At 42.2% G+C, this 20,450-nt stretch overlaps 1 protein-coding gene across 3 annotated transcripts in view; it reads left to right on the forward strand.

Annotated features, from left to right (window-relative positions):
* LOC137867186 (uncharacterized) overlaps positions 1-19,974 on the forward strand; it is a 288,647-nt gene extending 268,673 nt beyond the window's left edge. For 2 of the 3 annotated variants that reach the window (XM_068703649.1, XM_068703650.1), the window contains 6 exons: positions 3,678-3,798; positions 7,279-7,391; positions 7,924-7,972; positions 12,616-12,728; positions 18,502-18,945; positions 19,525-19,974. In XM_068703649.1, coding sequence (XP_068559750.1) covers positions 3,678-3,798; positions 7,279-7,391; positions 7,924-7,972; positions 12,616-12,728; positions 18,502-18,945; positions 19,525-19,881 — 1,197 coding nt within the window. In that variant the 3' untranslated portion in view covers positions 19,882-19,974. Of the gene's footprint in view, positions 1-3,677; positions 3,799-7,278; positions 7,392-7,923; positions 7,973-12,615; positions 12,729-18,501; positions 18,946-19,524 lie in introns of those variants that run through there. The other variant, XM_068703652.1, reaches the window with a different exon arrangement.
* Positions 19,975-20,450: the final 476 nt, after the last annotated feature.

Consider the following 20,450-nt stretch of genomic DNA (forward strand, 5'->3'; position numbering starts at 1 on the left):
ACTCCTCCTGTAATCAGCCGCACAGTGCCACACCGAAACTATACTCCCGTCAACACGTAAAGAAATGAGAAAGGTTCCACCTTCTGAAAGATAACACTTTGTTTGTCGTTGGCGAAGAAGTGAGATGAGGGGCCATCTTGAACTTTTTTTATACAAAGCTGATACCTTTCTCTCTCTCTCTCTAGGGCTTAAAGGCTATTATGTATCAGTAGCAGCAGAAAAAGTAGAAAAGCAAAAGGTCTTAAACCTAATAAAGTTTTCCGCTGCCTTACCAAGGTAAACCCAGGCAGCTCTAACCCTATTACAGCTGGTAATAGTATTACCGATAGAAATCTCGTTGTTTTCCTCCTATTGAGACTAAAAGACGGACGGCCTGTGCTGTATCACATGATTGAGGTGAGAAGGAATTTGAATGATGTCAGAGAGAGCGTGCCACAGCCAGAATCAATATGATAACATTATAACGGGAGTAGCAAATACGTGTTAGGTAGCAGGAGAACGAAAAAGAATAACTAACATTTTGTGGAGTAAACAATCACTTTTATGTTTACTCTTTTAAGAAAATTACAAAAATATAAAATGTTCAAATCTAAATAGTCATCACTACCATTATGGGTTATTAGATTAACCAGTGAGCCAGTTGATGCCATCAACCCAATTACAGACAAATGTATCCTCAGTCTAGAGTCATGTCTCGATTCCTAATGTCAGCTGTGTGATAACAGGGTCAACTGTCTGCTAAAGTTGTGTCAGGCAGTTTAACCGGCCAGAATTGACATAACATCCAATAGACTTCTAATGCAAGCTCTAAGCATCCTAAATAACGAGGTAGACAGGAAGGAAAGAAAACTCTCTCCACATAGCCGATGACAGTAGTACAGAGATGAGCTACAGATTACAGTGTTTCTGCATTACCAATGAATTGCAAAACTACAAGACAAAACCCTTTCTAGAAAAAGTAATTTGGTATTCGGGAAAAAATTAAGGACTACAATAGGAAAGTGGTCTTTTAACAATGAGTGTGTCGACCAAAATGTACAGTACGTGTGTGCTTGATCAACAAATAATGATAGTAAAACATCAAACCAATAATGCATGCCTGACATGTAACAAAAACAGATTACACATGAAAGCAAAGCAGAAGCACTTTTTTCTTTTCAATGTCGTTGCTTTTCACACTCAGGTGAAATGTGTTGTTATGAACTAGGTAGTGACGACGTGTAACATGTGTTTATGTGTGTCAGTCTGTTGATCACAACCCTGTCTGTACTGTAATGATAAGGGGGAGTCATCAAGCATGGTAAATAATAAGTGAGCCGGCCTGGTGATGGTGGATACCCCTGGGCTTGGTTCCAACACAGTTCAGGCCTCATCGAACCCTGGGCCTGTTCCAAATTGATGCTAATATGGTCTGGGCTGCTACAGTAGAATAAAATGAGCGTTAGTGGCACCCTGGATCTATAGTTCTTCCTCTGTGTGTTTAAAAAAAACATGTTTGTGCATGTGTGTAAGGGCAAGTGCATGAATGAGTTTGTATATGTAGTGTGTGTCTATGCATGATCATTCTCTCAAATGTATGTATGTGTAGTGTTAGCATTGTTGCCTGTGGGTGCGTTTGGCATTTCGCCATGCTCACATTTATATCTGTCTATGTTTTCCCTTTCCCTTCCTGCTGATGCCATCAGTACACACGTTGTGACTGATGACAGTCGTTGCCACAGTCTGATGCTCTGCTGCTTAATGTCCTTTTTGTTTATTAATTAACTGCAGGACATATATGCTGAGAGACACCTATTGATTCTACTGCTGCATTAATTGATTTTGTGCTTCACTAATCATATTGTTGCTGCAAGATCATTACTAGGCCTCTGTGTTCTCTTTGTGGTGGAGGATTGTGTGTCTATGTATTGTGCTGTTCTTAGTTTTGTGGGTGAAGTGTTAAGTGCAGTTTTGTCCTTTTTTATAATATGTGATAGTGTATAAGAGAGAGACATAGGGAGAAGTCACAAGTCAGTCCTGACAATCAAGTGTAAATTTCAGGTTTCAATTCCCAACATAGTCATAATGCATTCTTTATCAAAATGATAATAGTTGTATAGTTATATGCATTGTTATATATGCAAAAAGGTATTTGTATTGTTTTGAAAGCAAGTTCCAGTGACGTTAGGAATTCTAACCAAATAGTGAAAACATTAGCTAGATTTTAAAAGAAATAAAATCCAGACACATGAAAGGAAAAAACCTGGATTACATTGTAGAAAATAGGCAGCAGAACTTTGACAGCTAAAAAAGGTGAGTGTCCTCTGATATAAAACACTACTCTTCTATCATTGAAACAAACAGATTCCAGTGTTTGTGTATTTCTGACTGCCAGAGGCTCCCTAGTGAGTCTGACCGGGGGTTACAGTGTAACCAAAGCGTCTGTCTCCTGCTCACCACCCAGATCAGTCTGTTCAGCTTGACTGGGCCCAGTTGTCTTGGTTTCATACTGACGAATGTCTGGGAAAGGTCTGTCTGGGGTTCAAGTACATTAAAGTCATCCGCTCCCCTCCCACTGAGCACCAACACAGATGGCTCCAGATGCAGCTGGCACAGCATGGAGCAGCACCTGACAGTGCTCATTCACTCAGACACACAAAAATACACATTTACAAGTACAAGCACATGCAGACACACAAACAAGTGCCCAAAGTCAGGTGCACAAAGGTATGGACACATCTGCTCACTTACTGTACCTAACTGCAAGTAAAATAACATGTACACACACACTGATGGACGCACATACACTCATAACTATAAATACATAGACACACACACTCACAGCAGGAGCATATGCTGCCACGCATCTACAAATCCTCACAGTAGCACACATACGAATAAGCAATTAAAGACTCAGATTACTGGATGGCGCACACACACACTCAAATGTAAACCCACACATATTGTGCTCACTTTCAAACATATGCCAGGGCATGCCGGTGTGCACATGAGCACATTGCAAAAAGCCCTTTATCTCTGCAGGAGCGAGCAGGAAAGAGAAAAGCAGGACAGCTGAGAGAAGTCAAATTGAGCAGCCTTACCATTTGAAACACAAAGAAAGAGATGTAAATTGAGGACAACGCATTCTATTGTACTGCGCGAGACGCTATGGTTATTAAACCTTTGTGTTTGAGTAGACTTTTTACACAGACCCACTCACCGATGAGGGATTGCATTGCCAGGCAGTTGCACATGATGGTAAATTAAACATGAAACATGGTAGATTGTTGGTCGGTGAAAGAAATATGCAATGTGCCTTTTTTAAACAGTATTTCCTCCTCAGTGGCAGCAATTTGAGCCAAGATGAATTGCCAGTTGCCGACCTCATATATAACCTTACACAGCAAATATTATAACGCCGCTTTACAAAGATGCACTTAAATTACGATACTCCGTGATACAAGTCCTCTTTGACAAATTTAACAACCATGTTTACATTCAGGACTGTCATGGCAGCATTAATTAGAATGAGTTGATAGAACTCAGTCACTTGCTGCTTCTACGCCAAAATGGGAAAATTGAAATACCACTCAGGCATGTATCTTTATTTAACCATTCTATCTATGAGCAATGAAATCATTAGGATTAAACTTTTATTTAATCCTGTGACTGACAGGATGTCATTGTTTCGCTTTCAGGGACAGCTTGGACTTGGGGACGACAGGATTCATATCTCCATTCCTTGTCTTCTTAACTATTCTCAGCTAGCCGAGGTCACACAGATACAAGCGGGAGACAGCTACAGTGCAGCCGTCACAGGTGAGCCAAGTATCCAACCTACTGTGATAGCAGTTTTCATCTTTCCCTCGCCTGTATTATTTTAGACTTAAAGTGTTGAGTACAATTCAAGCAACTACAATAAACTTTTACTTTGTGTTGAGTTTTCCCAGAAAGAAGACTGTATTTCCCATGAGCACCACTGCCTTATGTCATAAAAAAGTTGATCCGACTAGTGTGTGTTTTTAATACTATTTTTTTTTACATTTTGAAGCACGGTTTGTTGCGGGATGCATAGCAATACAAGCTAGTGTTGATTGCCTGGTGCATTCTGGTCATCATTGTCATAATCACAGAAAGCTTTGCTTTCCTCGACAAATGCAGCTAACTTTAGCTACATTCAACTCACATTACAATTAATTATAAATAAATATATTGATGTAAGACTACATCTTACATTAATAAAATAGACATATTACACACCAGTCTCGAAGGAAAAAGGCCAATTCATGATCAGTTTCAAATAATTTAAAATCTCACAATTGTTTCCATCTGTTGAATGACCCACAAAGAATAACTCTTGTTTCTTCCATGGTCTTTCACTGTCCCTTTTTTTCTTTTTTTCTGATACTGCCCCAGTACCAGTCAATACCTTAATTTGAACTGGCTAAAGCACTACTCACTGCCAAATTGTTTGATTTCACAGGGAATCGGACCCGATGACAGGATTAAGAATAACTATATAGAAAAAACAATCTTCTCTCTGATGTTCTCGTTTGGTTAAGTATGTCATATAGAGGAATCAGTATTAAATTGAGACGGTTTCATAACAAGTTAAAACCTCCTTGTAGTAGCTTTTAATAACACAGCTTAACACAAACCTCCAAACGGCTAATTGTCACTGCAGATATCTATCATTGTGATCTTTTTAAAAGATCCTTAGATGTTGTATTCACTCTACATAAGATAATAACAACTTACTCACTTGAAAACCTTATTTTCCCAGCAGTATCCCTCACTGTGGCTTTCAGCCATGCTAATTTTTCATCTACATCATTTCATTGAGTTTTAATTAACACTACAAGGATTCAGTGTCCTCAAATGACATCACTCGGAGCACAAATTCAACCTCATTAGCTCTCAATATCTCTTAAATGAAGCAGGTTTTAGTGTTATATGATAGATGATGTACATAATGAATTGATTTGTTGTTCAACCAGTGATCCCCTAAACTACCCCGCTAAGACTATCCCTGTAGCTACTTTGTTATTAATAAGACATAGAGATAAGGAGGCAAACCATCCCTTTACATCAGCTTTTCCCCAAGCTTGGCTGTCTTTCCTATAATTCCTAAAAAGCCAAACCCAGAGCCCCCTTTGCTGACTAAATTTAAAAACAGGTAAGCTCTGATTGTCCCTATTTTTTGGCTTTCTCTCTCCATATCCTCTTAACTTGTATGATTTCAGCAATCTGATTCACCTCCCCTCGGCTCCATAGAGAGTCATTGAACTGCCACAAAACTTGTTCTAATACATTTACACCATTACAAAGTGCCCGGCAACTACTTCTCCTTCAATTGCTGCTTGCCTTCTGCCAGACAGCTGGAATTAAAGTGGTTACACTACAAATGTAACATCAGCCACTTAAAGAGAAAAGGCATTGTACTTGTTTAAAGACCAGGGCACATTTACAGCCTACTGCAGCTGTACTGCAATATTCCCTTAAAAGAATTGCTTATTGTTGAACAGAGATGTCTGCTGGGGCTGGGCTCTGTACGTGGTTTTGCTGGAAATGCCACTGGTTCATTAAATGTACTGCAGTCAACATATTAAGTTTGGTCCCATTTGAATTCTTGGCACAATGAAGACTATTTGGAGAGTGAAGCCCTACCTTCCGGTGTTACAGTTATGTCTTTAGGTGAGCTATAAAATGTTATTATTTAAAACAAGCTCTTTATGGATTGTTTACGAGGCATGCTTAGCACATGATTGAGCTGACCTTTCACAGACCGTCGTTCTTTTGGAAAACATCAGCTTTAACCTTTTTTAGCTGGATTACCCTGCCAGCATCTGTGTCTGTATATGCGTTTGTCAGTCTGTGTGTATGTACATGTATATGTTAGTGTTACCGTGCGTATTTGTGTTTGTGGTACAACGCCATCTAGCAACGCCATGTCTCATATGCTTTTATAAAATTTGCGTTGCTGGGATGAAAATAATACATTACTGATTGATTGATCAATCATGTCTGAAAGGACATTATCAGCGTCTGTGTGTGTGTGTGTGTGTGTGTGTGTGTGTGTGTGTGTGTGTGTGTGTGTGTGTGTGTGTGTGTGTGTGTGTGTGTTTGTGTGTGTGTGTGTGTGTGTGTCTGTGTGTGTTTATGTGTGTGTGTCTATGCGTGCCATGGCTTGATGCAGAATAGAGATTGATGGAGGCTTGCCGTGAGGAGGATACTCAGTTATCTCCTTGTAATTAAAATCCACCTCATAAAGATTATTGACTCCCCCACCACACAAACCAGCATGCTCCCTCGCTTGGCAGGGTTTGCAAAGCGCTTCTTAAAAAATGAAAAATAGCATATTAAGCAGCACATATTTCCCATTTATGCGGAACATTTAGATGTGGTTAAGTTATCGTAATGTGCAATAAAACCTGGATGTGAAATTTGTAATCCACTTTGGAAAATTGCTTACTATATTGCTTTAACATCCCCTGAAAGAGCTTTTGAGATGTGTGTGCCAGGTTTATTGTAAGCTATAATTTAAAAGTCCTCAATGCAGGCAGTAAATATAAATTTATTAGTGGCAGGTTTAAATAGGCAGACTGAGGTAGCATGAGTGAGTGGATGCTTGAGTGTTTGCTGTATGTGAGTACATTCAGTGTGTGTGTGTGTGTGTGTGTGTGTGTGTGTGTGTGTGTGTGTGTGTGTGTGTCTTTGATAAGTGTCAACTGAGAATGTGGTCCCTCTGCTCAGCAGGCCAAGGAGACAGGTGAGTGGGTGTGGGTATGTGGTGTGGGTTGGGTTACTGTCTCAAGACAGTGCTGTACATCAACTCCCTCCTGCTCTAAACTAAACCTAACTGACAGCATGTACATCTTAGTTCCATTTAACTGTTTCTAATTGGTGGTCAGTGTTCTCTTTTTAGTTTGGAAGAAATCAGAGTTGTTTGGCTCAGAATTGAGCTAATCTGTGATAGACTGGGGCCTGGTGTCCTTGTGGCCCACAATGGGGAGGACCACTTTCTGCACTCAGCTGTGTTTTTCCAGCTTGACAACAAAATGTACGTGCTATTTCGACAGTCCCAGGTAAATCTGTGATCAGGGACCTACAATCACAATCTGGCAATACATTGAAGAAGGTCAGAAACCTGTGAAGAGCATACCAACACATCTTATTATGGCTAGTTTGACTTCCCATAGTTGAGATAAAAGTTTTGACATAAAACATGTGGCGAGATGACATTGTATGTATTTCTGATGTATCTGTCTGAACATATCGCCCTTTTGTTCAAATCTCCAGCAGGCGGAGAACTGCTTCTCTGGGGTCAGATCCCCTGTGCGTCCCGGGTCATTGATCGTCCAGGCCTCAAGAAGCTCTGGATACCACAGCCGGTTTCACTGGCAGGTAAAAAGGTGTGTATGAGAAACACTGGACGAAATATGTTTTCAGACTCCTCAAGTCTCAAGTAGATGAAAGCCTCAGGATTTTCTGAGTATATGAGTTTTAGCTGGATATGCATAAATTCTTAAAGGGTTCACACTGAATCATATATGGCTTAAAGCGGAGTCTGCCCTGCTTTCTGTGGGTTTAAAGCTAAAAGTATGCAGCTGAACACAGTCCTGCACACACCCCAATCAATAATGTCACAATAGAATTTCACAGCTGACGAAAATGTCACAGATTGGGATGTAGCCAGAAGTGTAAAATTCTTTAATAAATAAAAATCTCATGAAACTGAGACTTAAATCTTTTGCAGACTTTCTGGAGAACACTGCATCTGTAATGGTAACTTCATCTTGTACAACAAAATAAGTCCCATAAGTCTCCCAGTCCCATTCGATTCAGCAAATTCCAAAAATCCTGTTGCAGGGGAGTCTTGGGAAAAGTTGCGTTTTGAAATCTTGCACTGCTTGGAAGGCTAAACGACATTTTCCTTTTATGCAGGTGTGTGATGTAGCCTGTGGTACATGGCACATGATGGCCCTCGCCACAAGTGAGTAATCTGTCATCTATCCCTAAATGTTCATATCTCTCTGGTTAATTGTTTTTTAGGGCAATGAGTGTGCGTCACCAAAGTTAAAACAGTCAAATTCATTTTTTGCATCTTATTACTTGGCCCTTTTCCCTCCACACTTGCTTCTCTTCCCCTTCTCCAAATGATGTCTTGCTCCTCCTCAAAGCCCCTCCTCACTCACTTTCTCAGTCATCAAACCATCATTCACTTCAGAGGGAAGCATCATTAATGCACAGTAGGGCACAGCAGCTTGATGTGTGCTAATTATATTGTGTGTTTTACACGCTGGATGACTTTTGCTTAGTCAGTGATGAGCTCAGTCTCTGGTAATTGTTTTTTGGATGTGATGAGTTTATAAAAGCCTGTCTGTGGATGTGTGTGTAGGTGTGTGTGTGTGTGTGTGTGTGTGGGCATGCAATGTATATGTGTGTTTGTCCGTGCATGTAAGTGTGAGTGAACTTGTGGATGGTGAGAGCATGCAGATCCTCACATTTATACGTACTTTTGAATGTATAGTCTTGCATCAAAGCTGTGTGCATACATGTATACAACATATGCTGTTTTTCTAAGTAGCCAAGAAGACAAGATTATTCCACAGCTCAACACATCACACGCTTCTGTGAATTTAGTAATAACCAAATAGTCAAATTTCAAGATCATTCTGACACGTTTAAACTGCATGCAATTTTAAACTCCATCAATCCCACACAAAACTTTGGTATGCACCATCAACCATGGCACTGCACTCCATGACTTGCTTGCATTCTCCACAACCTATGTGATCCTTTTAGCACTGTACATCACTCAATGCTGTTAGAAAGGCTGCTCAGCCTTTGGCTAATCACGCTGATTGGAGGTGTCCTTTGGCTCACCTGGGGGCTTCCAATCCTATTAGGCCAACCGTCCTGAGCCTAGCGCAACCAGCAGCCGCTCCTGTTTGATCACTGGTGCTTAGAGCCCACACTTGTCCTCTTATGTTGGTATTAAGGCATGGAGGAGAGGAGCGGCTGGGTGGGGTTTGGTGGGGGGGGGGGGGGTTAAAATGTGATCTCCTTAACTCTCTAGGGGGGCAGAGGGGAGTTTGGTGCCTCACCTCCCTCACTGACACTCCTCTGCTCCTCCAACTGGAGCTGGTCTTTAAACTTCTGATGTCAGTTGAAAGGCGGAACACTGAAGTTGTTTTCAACCAAAAGCGAAAGAAATGGAGGGAATGGAAGAACGAAAGACGAGAAATGTTGTGTTTTCACCTTAAAATAATATTTTTCAGAGAGTAAGTTGTTTAGAGGATCACTCACATTTCTAACTTCCCTCTCTCTTTCATTTTTCCTCTCCTATCTTTATCTTTCTTTTTCTCTTCCTGTGTTGTGTCTATGGAAGCATGGATGGTCTGTCATCTCTGTGGAAGTCAATACATGTGATCCCACCAGGCCTGTCACCTCTTTCTAGCCTCCTCCTATCACTCTCTCTCTCAACCTTCCTCCTGGCTGCTATTCTCCCTCACAGCACACCCATCACTATGTCTCTCTTGTGGCTCTCCGTGTTCCTCCCCTCCTCCCATTTTTGCCCCCTTCTTCCTCCTCCTCCTTCTTCTTCCCTGGGCCAAGAGCGCCCAGGAAGAGCCATGTGTTTCCAAAGTGGACTGGATGGGAAATCGAAGCAGGGCTTCTGTGTTTATCAAGCCACAGCTCCGTCACCTTGCTCCTACTCCCGTCTGGAGGCCCCGGCAAATTGGTGACAGCAGCAACAACCCTGCAGCACACATGCCCCCTTTTCTCCCGTGTGCCCCCCCTCCATACACACACAGACGCACAAACACACACACACACACACACACACACACACACACACACACACACAGCAAAGCACATTGGCCTGTTTAGTTTTATTGCTGGTGTCAGGTGAGGAGGTGGAGGTAGGAGTGCTGTCTAATGTTCACCTCACACACAAATACACACACACACACACACACACACACACACACACACACACACACACACACACACACACACACAGATACACTCACACACAGTCATTTCCACCCCTGCCGACACCTTGGCTAACAAGACCTGTGAACCTCAGTGACAGAACTCCGAGACTTGTCAGAGTCCCAGTCATTTAATGCCAAGACCTGGCCCCAGCTCTAACTCAACAGGGTTTCTGTATGCACACCAAGCCACAATAGGCTGCACAGTGATATACTGAACATGAGTCTCCTGAATACTACTGCTCCTTCAGGTTCATATTGTTTAAAGGCAGAATGAGTTGGATATTCCTAAAACTATATATATAGACTCATACAAAAATAATCGGTCTCAATCATCAGCTATTACACCCCTTCTTACAATCATCATACAGGAACATATATGAAATTTGACCTCTGCATTTAACCCATCTTAAGCATTTTTAGGAGCAATGGGGTGAAGTATCAAGGGAACAACGTGGAGTAGAGTGTCTTGCTCAAGGACACTTCGACATGCGGATAGTTGGAGCAACCTTGCTGTTAAAGGATGACCTGTTCTTCACACTGAGAAACAGCCACGCTAGTGTGTGACGTATGTTTGAGTGAATCTGGTGTTGGCTTTCACCAGCTGGTGAGCACCCTAATCCTAAAGACGGTCAGGGGTCATGGGCCGACAAATCCTATTCATTCTGCCTTTAAGTAATACCTTTACTGCAGTCATCTACGATAATTCTTTCTATGAAATACTACATTACTTTGAGTAATATTACAGTTATTCAAGGTAAAAGTGAAGATGAAGTGTGTGTTTGCTGTGACATGGTTCAGTTTAACTTTACCCTGCTTGTGTTGACCTGAACCATCATACATGACTTCTTTTATCTGTAAATACTTTTACTCTCATCTGTTTATTTGCCTATGTAACAGTACAGTTATGTGTCTGTAGAACTGCTCTATGCACAGGCATCTTTAACTATCTAATAGTTGTGAGTCATTACAAGTAATTTTGCATGGACCACTGCTCCTTTTGTTGCATGTGCACAGGATGCTCTCTGCTCAATGCCAGCGCCTCCTCTTTTCTCTTTGCTGCGATCACATAAGTGGAGGAGAAAACAGAGTTGACTCAGGTTAGAGCCCTGCTCAGCCTTGCTACCTTGGAAATGAACTGCACAAACAATGCCTGGCCATTGTGCCTAAGCGCTTACAATGAGGCCATTTAAGAGAGTATTGATCCACCCAGTGCAGGGTCAATCATTGGATCAATGGTGTGTGGGTTGGTCGGCTGGAAGGCTGGTTGACTGCATGAATGAATGGATGGTTGAATAACGGATGAATGGAGGACTGGATAATGGATGGATGGATAAATGTTTTGATTCATGGATGGATATGAGGACTGATGCATGGGGAGACAGAAGTGCCAGGTCTGCCCAAACATAAAGTTGTGTGGGTCTCAAGATCTCAGTTGTCTTTTGTGTTCAGTCTGTTTCGCACACATCTTAAACGTCACCACCATTCAATGCTCTGAGATTTACTGTAAATTAATTTGCTGGTTTGTCCTACTCAAAGAAGCTTCTCTTTATTATGTATCTTTATTGTGGCATAGAGGAGTACGTAACATATATATATATAGATTTAAAAAAAAGAGTCATTGTCATTAGCATGTTGTTGGTGGATTCTTGTGATGTGTTTACACCAGGGTTGATTGACCTAGTTACCCCGCCTGTGGCAGCACAACACAGAGAAATGTAACACAATGCAACACAAGGGAGAGGTGTAGATGCCTTTATTATTCTTACATGTGAGACACATGAGAGTGAACACACACACATGCACTCATACACACACACAGAGAGCAGTGATCATCAGGGGCTCAGAGAGGTCGTGCCTCATGACGAAAGAGAGAGGAAAAGAGCTTATTTAATATTCTGTAAGAGATGTCAATTGTGCCCTCTGCATATTTCTATGGAAAATTTGTAAATAGATCCTTTGTAAATAGCTTCTCTCTTGCCAATCACCCTGTCTGCTCTCTGCACAGCAGCATTAAAAATTGATCCTTAGCTGCACTAGGGTGAAATGCTAACATCGCTGCCAAATGACTGATTAAAAAGAAAAACCTTTAATCTTTGCTTAAAAGTGTCTACTGCCTTGGCATGCCTTTCCCCTGTGCTCCTCTATCTTCCAAGACTGTGAAGGGAAGGAGGGGGTCGCCGTGGGGGAAACGGGGTCACGCTTCATGTAGAGTCAGCGCTGTACATTGATATAGCTCTAGAGGTGAGGGATTTCACAAAGAGCAGATCTAGGAATCAACATGCATTGCTCTCTTCTGAATTTAACCTTAAGCCAAAGGTTAAAAAAAGCATTCTAGCATTCCCAAGAGGGGACTTGTCTTGGCACTCCTTCTAATGGCTTGCAGAAAAAGAAGCTTTTTATCCAACTTAACCATGCAACTAAAGAACAATCAGCAGATAGTTTGAAAAGCCTTCAGCTTATCCAGTGCGTAGGAATAGAAATCGACACACACTCTCTCTAAAAGATGTTTAAATAGTGACATGGCAACTGAAAAGTCATGGAATATAGAACCCTGCGCAAAAGATTGGATGAAAGAAGACAAAAAAGACCATCAAAGTGTTGATTGGAGGTGCTGATTGGTGTGTTTGTGTTGCAGGGAGCAGAGAGAAGAACAGAGAATGTGTTCACTCAGAAACTGAAGCTCGCTTCAGAGACCTTGTCAGCAATCCCTTACTGATGGAGCACACAGAGAAAGAAAACACAGTGCAAGTAAGATAAACATACCTCCTCTTTCTTGCTCTATAGCCCTTTTATTGACTTACTTGCATGCTGTATAGCTCAATATGTAACTCTCCTTGCTAACTAAACAGCTCCCTAACTCTTGCAGTGGATCGCTCCTGATTGATATCTTCCCCTTCAACACTCCCTGCCTTGTTGACATCCTCATTCCCACGCATCCATTGTTTGCTTCTCAAATTAATTTGTATTCATTGTTTCAGTTTCTTCATACATGCTGTACCATAAATCAAACATTTCAGTAGTGAATGATACAATATAACAAGTTGCACTTGAGTAAACAGCATATCCCTCAAAGCATTGAGTGGCGAAATTCATTCACCTCTCCGAATATCAGTGAGGACCACTAAACTGTCACCCAGAGCCACACACACACACACACACACACACACACACACACACACACACACACACACACACACACACACACAGAAGCCTCCGCCCCCCCTCTGTCATTCAGGTGTTTACTGTCATTCATACTCAGGGTTTTTGTATAATCCTCTCACCACACCTGAGTGCTCCCCACTCAGTGTCACTGGATTTACTCTCTCGTTCTCTCTCCCACCTCTGTCTTTCTCTCACTTTTCCTCTCCTCCAGTGCACAGCCTTTTTCATTTTGCATCAGAGCCATTCTTCAACACACGTTGTCATTTCTTATGTAAATAACCATAGATAAAAAGACAGTAACCGACATTTTAAGATTTACACACCGCCCGGCGCGTATGTTTTCAGTCATCCCCTTTCATCAGCCAGCTTGTTTGTAGAAGTGTCTTTGCCTGTAGCCATAAATTAGGGGTTGTGATTTAACTCATTGACACAACAGAGTAAGGCAACAAAACATGAATAAAACAAATGATGTGGAAAAGGTGAGGGAGAGGAATAGAGCGAGGAGAGGAGGCAGAAATGGGCCAGTATGTATTTCTGCTCTACTTTCACTTGGGGAAGGCTTCATTAAGAAGTCTGTTTCCAGAGCATGGTGGGATCTTTATGTGTGTCTGTGTGTGTGTGTGTGTGTGTGTGTGTGTGCGTGCGTGTGTGCGTGCATGCGTGCACAGGGGTGTGTGTTATATTTTCATAGGTTAAAGCGTGAGATTGTGTCGATGCACTTGCACATTCATGCATACATGTGTGCATGCTTGTAAAATTATTTGTGTGTGTTCAGCGAGCGAGGTCTCTTAAATTATTTACTCCCAGAACTCTCTAATTGGTATCAAGTTTTTAAATGGGGTCAAATGTTGCGGTGCAGTCTCATGCAGTTTTTTCTTGCCTTAAGTCTGTATCATTACATCTGGTGCTACAGTGCTGCTGCTTCATTGGACTTGAACCTCTAAATGCTGTTTTTGCCTATTCACTGGGGCCAAGCTGAAACAGAGGAGGGAATGTAGTCTTATTACTGAGTTAGTCTATCTATTCATGTCTGTTACATAGAAAACATTTTATAAGAAATCTGATGAGTCGTAAACATCAAACAGAGGTGCGCACACACACGCTCTCTCTCTCTCTCTCTCTCTCTCTCTCTCTCTCTCTCGCACACACACACACACACACACACACACACACTCACACAACAGAGCCTGCAGCACACAGAGCTGGTATTAGATTTAAGCCCCCTAATAAAGCCAATTAGAATTACACTGTGCACTGATGAAGGCAAGCATACCAGGGTATTTATCTCACCTCCACACATATACACATGCAGAAATGCAACATGAATTTACACACGTGCTTGAATTCTTACTATTGTACTACTGGAGACTGGAGTGGATATATTTCAACATTGTCAAATGGGTTTTCCCTATTTTCGTTACACAGTCCTTTGCATTTTTATTGAACACTGCAAGGTCTTTTGAGTTGCAAGGGTTGGGTAGTAGGGGGCAGACAAGGCAGTGCTCCATAGTATGGTCTGCTTCTCCACATTCACAGGTGGTTGGGCCAGTCCTGTAGCCCCATCTGACCAGGTTTTGATCATCCCGTTCTCGTTCTGAGGCGGTTTAGTGTTTTCGATTGAGCCCATGGTGCTTCTGGGCCAGGGGGAAGGTTTTCAGTAGGGGATATTCCCATGACAGTTGGAGGAGGGTCATTCTCAAACATTTCCTTCCAGGGTTGGATTCTGGTTTCTTCCCAAGACTTTGTTAGGGACTGGACATGGCTGAGAAAGCTTCTTCTTGATTTTAGCCATTGGGTCGGAGGGTGACATCCATGGAGGGGATGGCGTTCAACACTAGTAGATTTTATTTTCTTGACTTGGCTGGCAACCTCCCATCTAATATCAGCAGGGGCAATGCCAGCGAGGAGGTGAAGGTTGCTTGTGTTGGTAGGTTTCAGGCAGCCAGTGATCAGGCGGCAGGTGTTGTTCAGTGCTGGGTCAAGTTTCTTGGCATGGGTTGACCTCTCCCAAACAGGACATGCATATTCCGTAGAGGAATAGCACGGGGCCAGAGCAGTAGAATTTAATGTGTGTGCTGTGGCTCCCCATTTGGAGTTGGTCAGTTTCCGTAGAATGTTGTTTTGGGAACCCACTTTGGATTTTGTGCTGTTGATGTGCTCCTTAAAGGAGAGAGTGTGATCCAGAGTTACTCCAAGGTAGACAGGGTGAGTACAGTGCTCAAGTGGTGTTTCAGACCATTTTATGTTAAGTGGTCGGTTGGCTTCACGGTTCCTGAGATGGAAGGAGCAGACTTGGGTCTTTGCAGTTTGCAGTTTGAGTTCTCTTGAGATGTTACACAGAGATCGTCTGCATAGATGAAACGCTCAGTGTTCTGGTCCATTGGCTGGTCGTTGGTGTAGATCAGGGGTGCCCACACTTTTCCGACTTGCGAGCTACTTTTAAAATGACCAAGTCAAAATGATCTACCTACATTCAAAATGCTAAATATATATATATATATATATATATATACTGAGTATACATTATATTTACAATATATGTTGGCGTACCTTGCATAACTGCATGTATCCTTATAGCACAATACAATTCTGTACATTTTTGGTCATACCTTACTCTGATGACTTGCACTGAATGGAATCAACCAGGGTTGCATAGTCCGGACAGTAGCTGCTGGTAGCCAGCCTCAAGCAGACTTCAAATGATCATCAGTCATGGTGTAACGGTGTTTGGACTTAATATTCATTATGTGGGAAAAGGCTGACTCACATAAATAAGTAGAGCCGAATAATGCAGTCAAAAAGGTAGCACATTTCCTCATGTTTGGGTACTTTTCCTCTGTGAGTAAGTTCCAAAACTGTCCATGAGCCCTAGACTTCAGTTGAATGTCAGCCAGTAGTGTCAAAATCCTCCACTCCAGACGAGTTCAGGTGAAACAGCGTTGTAATTTTTTAATCACCTCAATATCTTCCCGAAATGTGCAGCACATAAATGTAGCGACTGGCTCGAGTAAAGCAAAGTCTTAAAAGCGTTTGTCAAACTTTGACAGACACTTGTCAATCTGTAGCGTGCACTGTCAAGTTGCGCACACAGTTTCCGTTGCCTCTCCAGCTCTGACACAAGGTTTTGGAAGTTCCCCAAATCATGGTGCTGCAGCTTTAGCTTCTGTAGTAGTAATAAATTGGGAGGCTAACTAATTAGCTTGCCGGAGTTGTGCGGTTGACCGCGCATACGTGGTGACCCGTGTGTTAGAAAAGACGTGATCTCAGACTGCCTGCCATGTACGTCAATCAAGTGGCAAATGCCATGAGGACATCTCATATTTTTTTAATGGCATGCGATCTACCCGCACTACCTCCACCATCAACCAGTCGATCGCGATCGACGTATTGGGCACCCCTGGTGTAGATGTTATAAAGTAGTGGGGCCAGCACACTACTTTGAGGTAGGCCATTCCGTTGTTGTTGCCAGCGACTCTGCTTGTTATTCAGGACAACAAAGAAGCGCCTGTCTTTCAGAAGGGCTCCAATGAGGTCTGTGAGTGCCAGGTCTTTTGTCAACTCCAAGATCTTTTTAGGAGGAGGCGATGGTTCACAGTGTCACATGCGGCAGACAGATCAACAAAGACGGCTCCTGTTACCAGTCCTTTCTGGAATCCGTCCTCAATGTGTTGAGTGAGGTTCAGAAGTTGGCTTGTTGTAGATTTTCCAGGTTGGAATCCAGCTTGTTGATGTATGATGGCTGGTTCAGCAACAGGGGCAAGCCTGTTGAGAATCAAGCGCTCAAACAGCTTGTAGAGGTGGCATAGCAGAGAGATTGGGCGGAAGCTCTTTGCATGCGCTGGGACTTTGCCTGGTTTGAGAAGGGCAATAATCCTGGTTTTCCTCCAGATCTTTGGGATGTTTTTGTCAGCATGCACTTATTCATCAACTGTAGGATCCATTTCCTCGTCAGAGGTCCAAAATGCTTGATCTCTTCAGTGAAAATGTTATCCAGTCCGATGGCTTTGCCAGTTTTAAGAGTGTTGATGCTGATATTGAGCTCTTAAGGGGAGAACGGCTTGGTCAGTCCCATGGTTTGGGAGTGCTTTACCCGGTCTACCTTTGGTCTTGGCTGTTTAGTGGTGGATTTCCCATTGAGCTGTGGCTGGGGTTATAGCAGCGTTGACTGTGATGCCGATGGAACGGTGTTGGGTCCTTGACAGTGGCTCCAAGACCAGCTTTTTGCTTAATCTGCCGATCTTGTAGCTGACAAACACAATATCAGGTTGTAACCTGCTCTCCATCATCCGCTGTTGAAGGACTTTGGTTGTTTTGCGTCGTGGATCAGATCAAGCTGGCAGTTTTCGGCCCACATTTCTACTGCATCTCCATCTGCATTGTTGTTGGCATATCCCCATTGCGTGCTGTGGCTGTTCCTCTATCACAATCTTCGGTTTTACGGATGGTGGTATTTCAGGCATCTCCATGGGTATGGGGGTCGGTTTGTAGATTGAGGTGATGATAACTCCTCTGAGTTCAGTGGTTAGGACTTCAATGTCGTTTTCATCGCTCTTTGATGTTGAATCAGCGATTATCCCATTTTTTGCTAGCATGATGCTGCCATATTTCTTATGTGGTCTTTCTATGAGGGTGGTCATACCTTCCACACAGCGATGATTTTTTTGTCCGCGGTGGATTTCCTGTAGGCAGAGAATATCGCACTGGTATTGTTTGCAGAGTTTTGCAACAAGTTCTTCTTTAGTTGTAGACAGTCCTTCAACATTGAGAGATATGATGGTCAGTGCTGGCCTTAGAGGCAGGCATTGGCCTCTCTTCCTGTTCCGGACTGGAGGGCTGCTGTCGTTTGTTGAGCTTCTGGACATCGTCTTTCACTCGGCTTCAATGTCTTTGGTAGAGTTCGCAGGTTTGTTTAAACCTGACAGGGATCGCGAATGTGAACGCTTCTACCATGATCCCCAGTTGAGATTTATCCTTTGTTAACAGAGCAGTTCATAGCTTTTCATGGCGTATCTCTCCTCTTCTGATAGAGGATAACCACCTCCCCACACTTCCAGCCCCTGGTAACACAGAGTAAATCACACTATCTGCTCACAATGACTAAGTCACAGTTAACATGAATGTTGCATCAATTTCCATCAATTTTAGTTTAGATTAATTGGTAAAGCAGAGGTTTGCCAACAAAGTAAAGGATGTCGGATTTTCATTTAAAGTGAATCAGTTAGGAGTTCAAAGAAATTGCTAAATACCTACTTTGAAATATTGTCTGTTTTCATACCAATTTACTTTGACTGTACATTTAATAAGCTGCATGTGTCATAATAGGAACATCCTAAAGAGATATTGTGTATCATCCTGACAGGACTCCAGGCACGTTCAGCACAAGCTGCTTCACAGACTGGAAAGACTAGAGGGCTCCAAGGAGCAGGAGAAAGATGAAGAAAGCGAGATTGCAGAGGAAGAAGAAAGACTTGAAGAAAAAACAAACCAAGTTGGGGGAGATGAAGTGTTACACGATTCAGCATTTGCCATTACCAGGTCTTCAACAGGGATGGACAGGAGAGGAAATGACCACTCATCAGTCAAATCTGACCAACGGGATGAGAGGGAGAGATGGAGGACAGCAAGGCAGTTGGAGCTGAGGAAAGAACCATGGAGAAGCAGAGGAAGCAGAGACGTAGTATTCACAACTTTGCATCTTTTACCCAGGTCAGTGGGAGAGCAATGCAGGTCCACTGCCACCACCTTGCCCCGGCTAACGACAGGACAACAAGCGCACAGCAGAGTTTTAGACAAAGCTCGGAAGGTGAGTGTTAATGTGCTCATCACAAAGAACAAATATAAATATTTATTTTACTATACCTCCTTTGTCTCACTAAGTAAAAATTAAAAGATTATTTTTTGCTTTGATTAGATATTTGACAGAACAGAATGAATGGAAACATCTGGATGGCTGCTGGCCCTCTACCCCTTTTTGATATTTGCTATGAATGTCCATTTTACAACATGCCTTAGAGAGCTAAGTGGTTTTGTACTTGAGGCAGTATTGAATCACTTTAGAGTAGAAAGTATACATTAACTGGTTGACAGGCTTGAGGTGTGACTTTAGTAATGGACTGCTGTAAGAACAGTAATTTACAAAGTAAGCAGTCAACAACTTAAAAGTCCTCATATTCCCTAGACACTGATCAAATGAAGAATACTGAATTGTCTTCCAAAAGAACACTAATATATCAGGTAATCATGAAGATTAGGTCTTTATTTTGTATATATTCATATATATTTTGAAGTTTGTTATTATAGTATAGCATCAGGTAATTTCCTCAGCAACACAAAAGTAAACTCTCAGGACAAAGTAGGTCTTTTTTTGTCTTTGTCTCCCTAGGAGAGATCTACACATCTGATGGAATTGGTCCAAAAATATGGAAGTGACTGCAAAAGTCCCAGGCCCAGACCAAAACCCAAACCTCCTGGGAGCTGTACTGGTCCTCTGGATGAAAGCGTAGTCTCTTGTCACCATTCAAGAATTAGACAACACATTGACCTCAAGTCTCCAATTTACATTTCATCTCCCCATCTGAGCCCTGGACAACAAGCTCAAATGTCATCCCCTTCCTTTCCCTCGGGACCACAAGTCGGAACGTCTCTTTCTCCAACTCCTTCCTCTTCTGATCTATTTAAGTACTATCCTACACACAGAAGACTGGTTTCTTCTTTTGGCACTCCTCAGAAGAATCCATAAGAATTCACAGATCCAGTTCTCTGCACCAGTGTAATTAATCTGATGTTTAAATGTTTGTACATTATAATAATACACAGCTCATTCATAATGTCATCAGTGTCAAAAGCATTTTTATGTAAAAGTTTCCACAAATGACTTGCTACAGAGAGAGAATTGTGCACTCTATTATTATCATTATCTGCTTGATAATGCTTTTCTGTAGACCACACACAAAGCTAAATACTTTTGGCTCCAAGGGGACTGACAAACAGCCTGTTTTGCTTTGTCAGAGCTCTCGATAACAGACTCCACTTCAGCTTTACCCCACACTGTGATTTGGCAAATATACTTCTCTTACAAACCATCTTAGTCAATGACACTCATCAACCTTGACCTCATCGGAAAGCATTAGACTTTGGTCTTACAGTCAAAGCTATATGTAGGAGCTGCAAAGTCCTTGAATCAGTACATTTCAACAGAACTTGAGAGGGATGAGGGTTTTTTCCCCCGTACTACCGAACCACATTCATTTTTAATACTTACGGTATGTTGTATATTAAAGACAAAACACCCCCTCAGATCTTGGCCTC

Source organism: Cebidichthys violaceus, unplaced genomic scaffold (assembly GCF_023349555.1).
Source record: "Cebidichthys violaceus isolate CVI_PGR_0920_01 unplaced genomic scaffold, fCebVio1.0.p SCAF_9, whole genome shotgun sequence".
NCBI lineage: Eukaryota > Metazoa > Chordata > Actinopteri > Perciformes > Stichaeidae > Cebidichthys > Cebidichthys violaceus.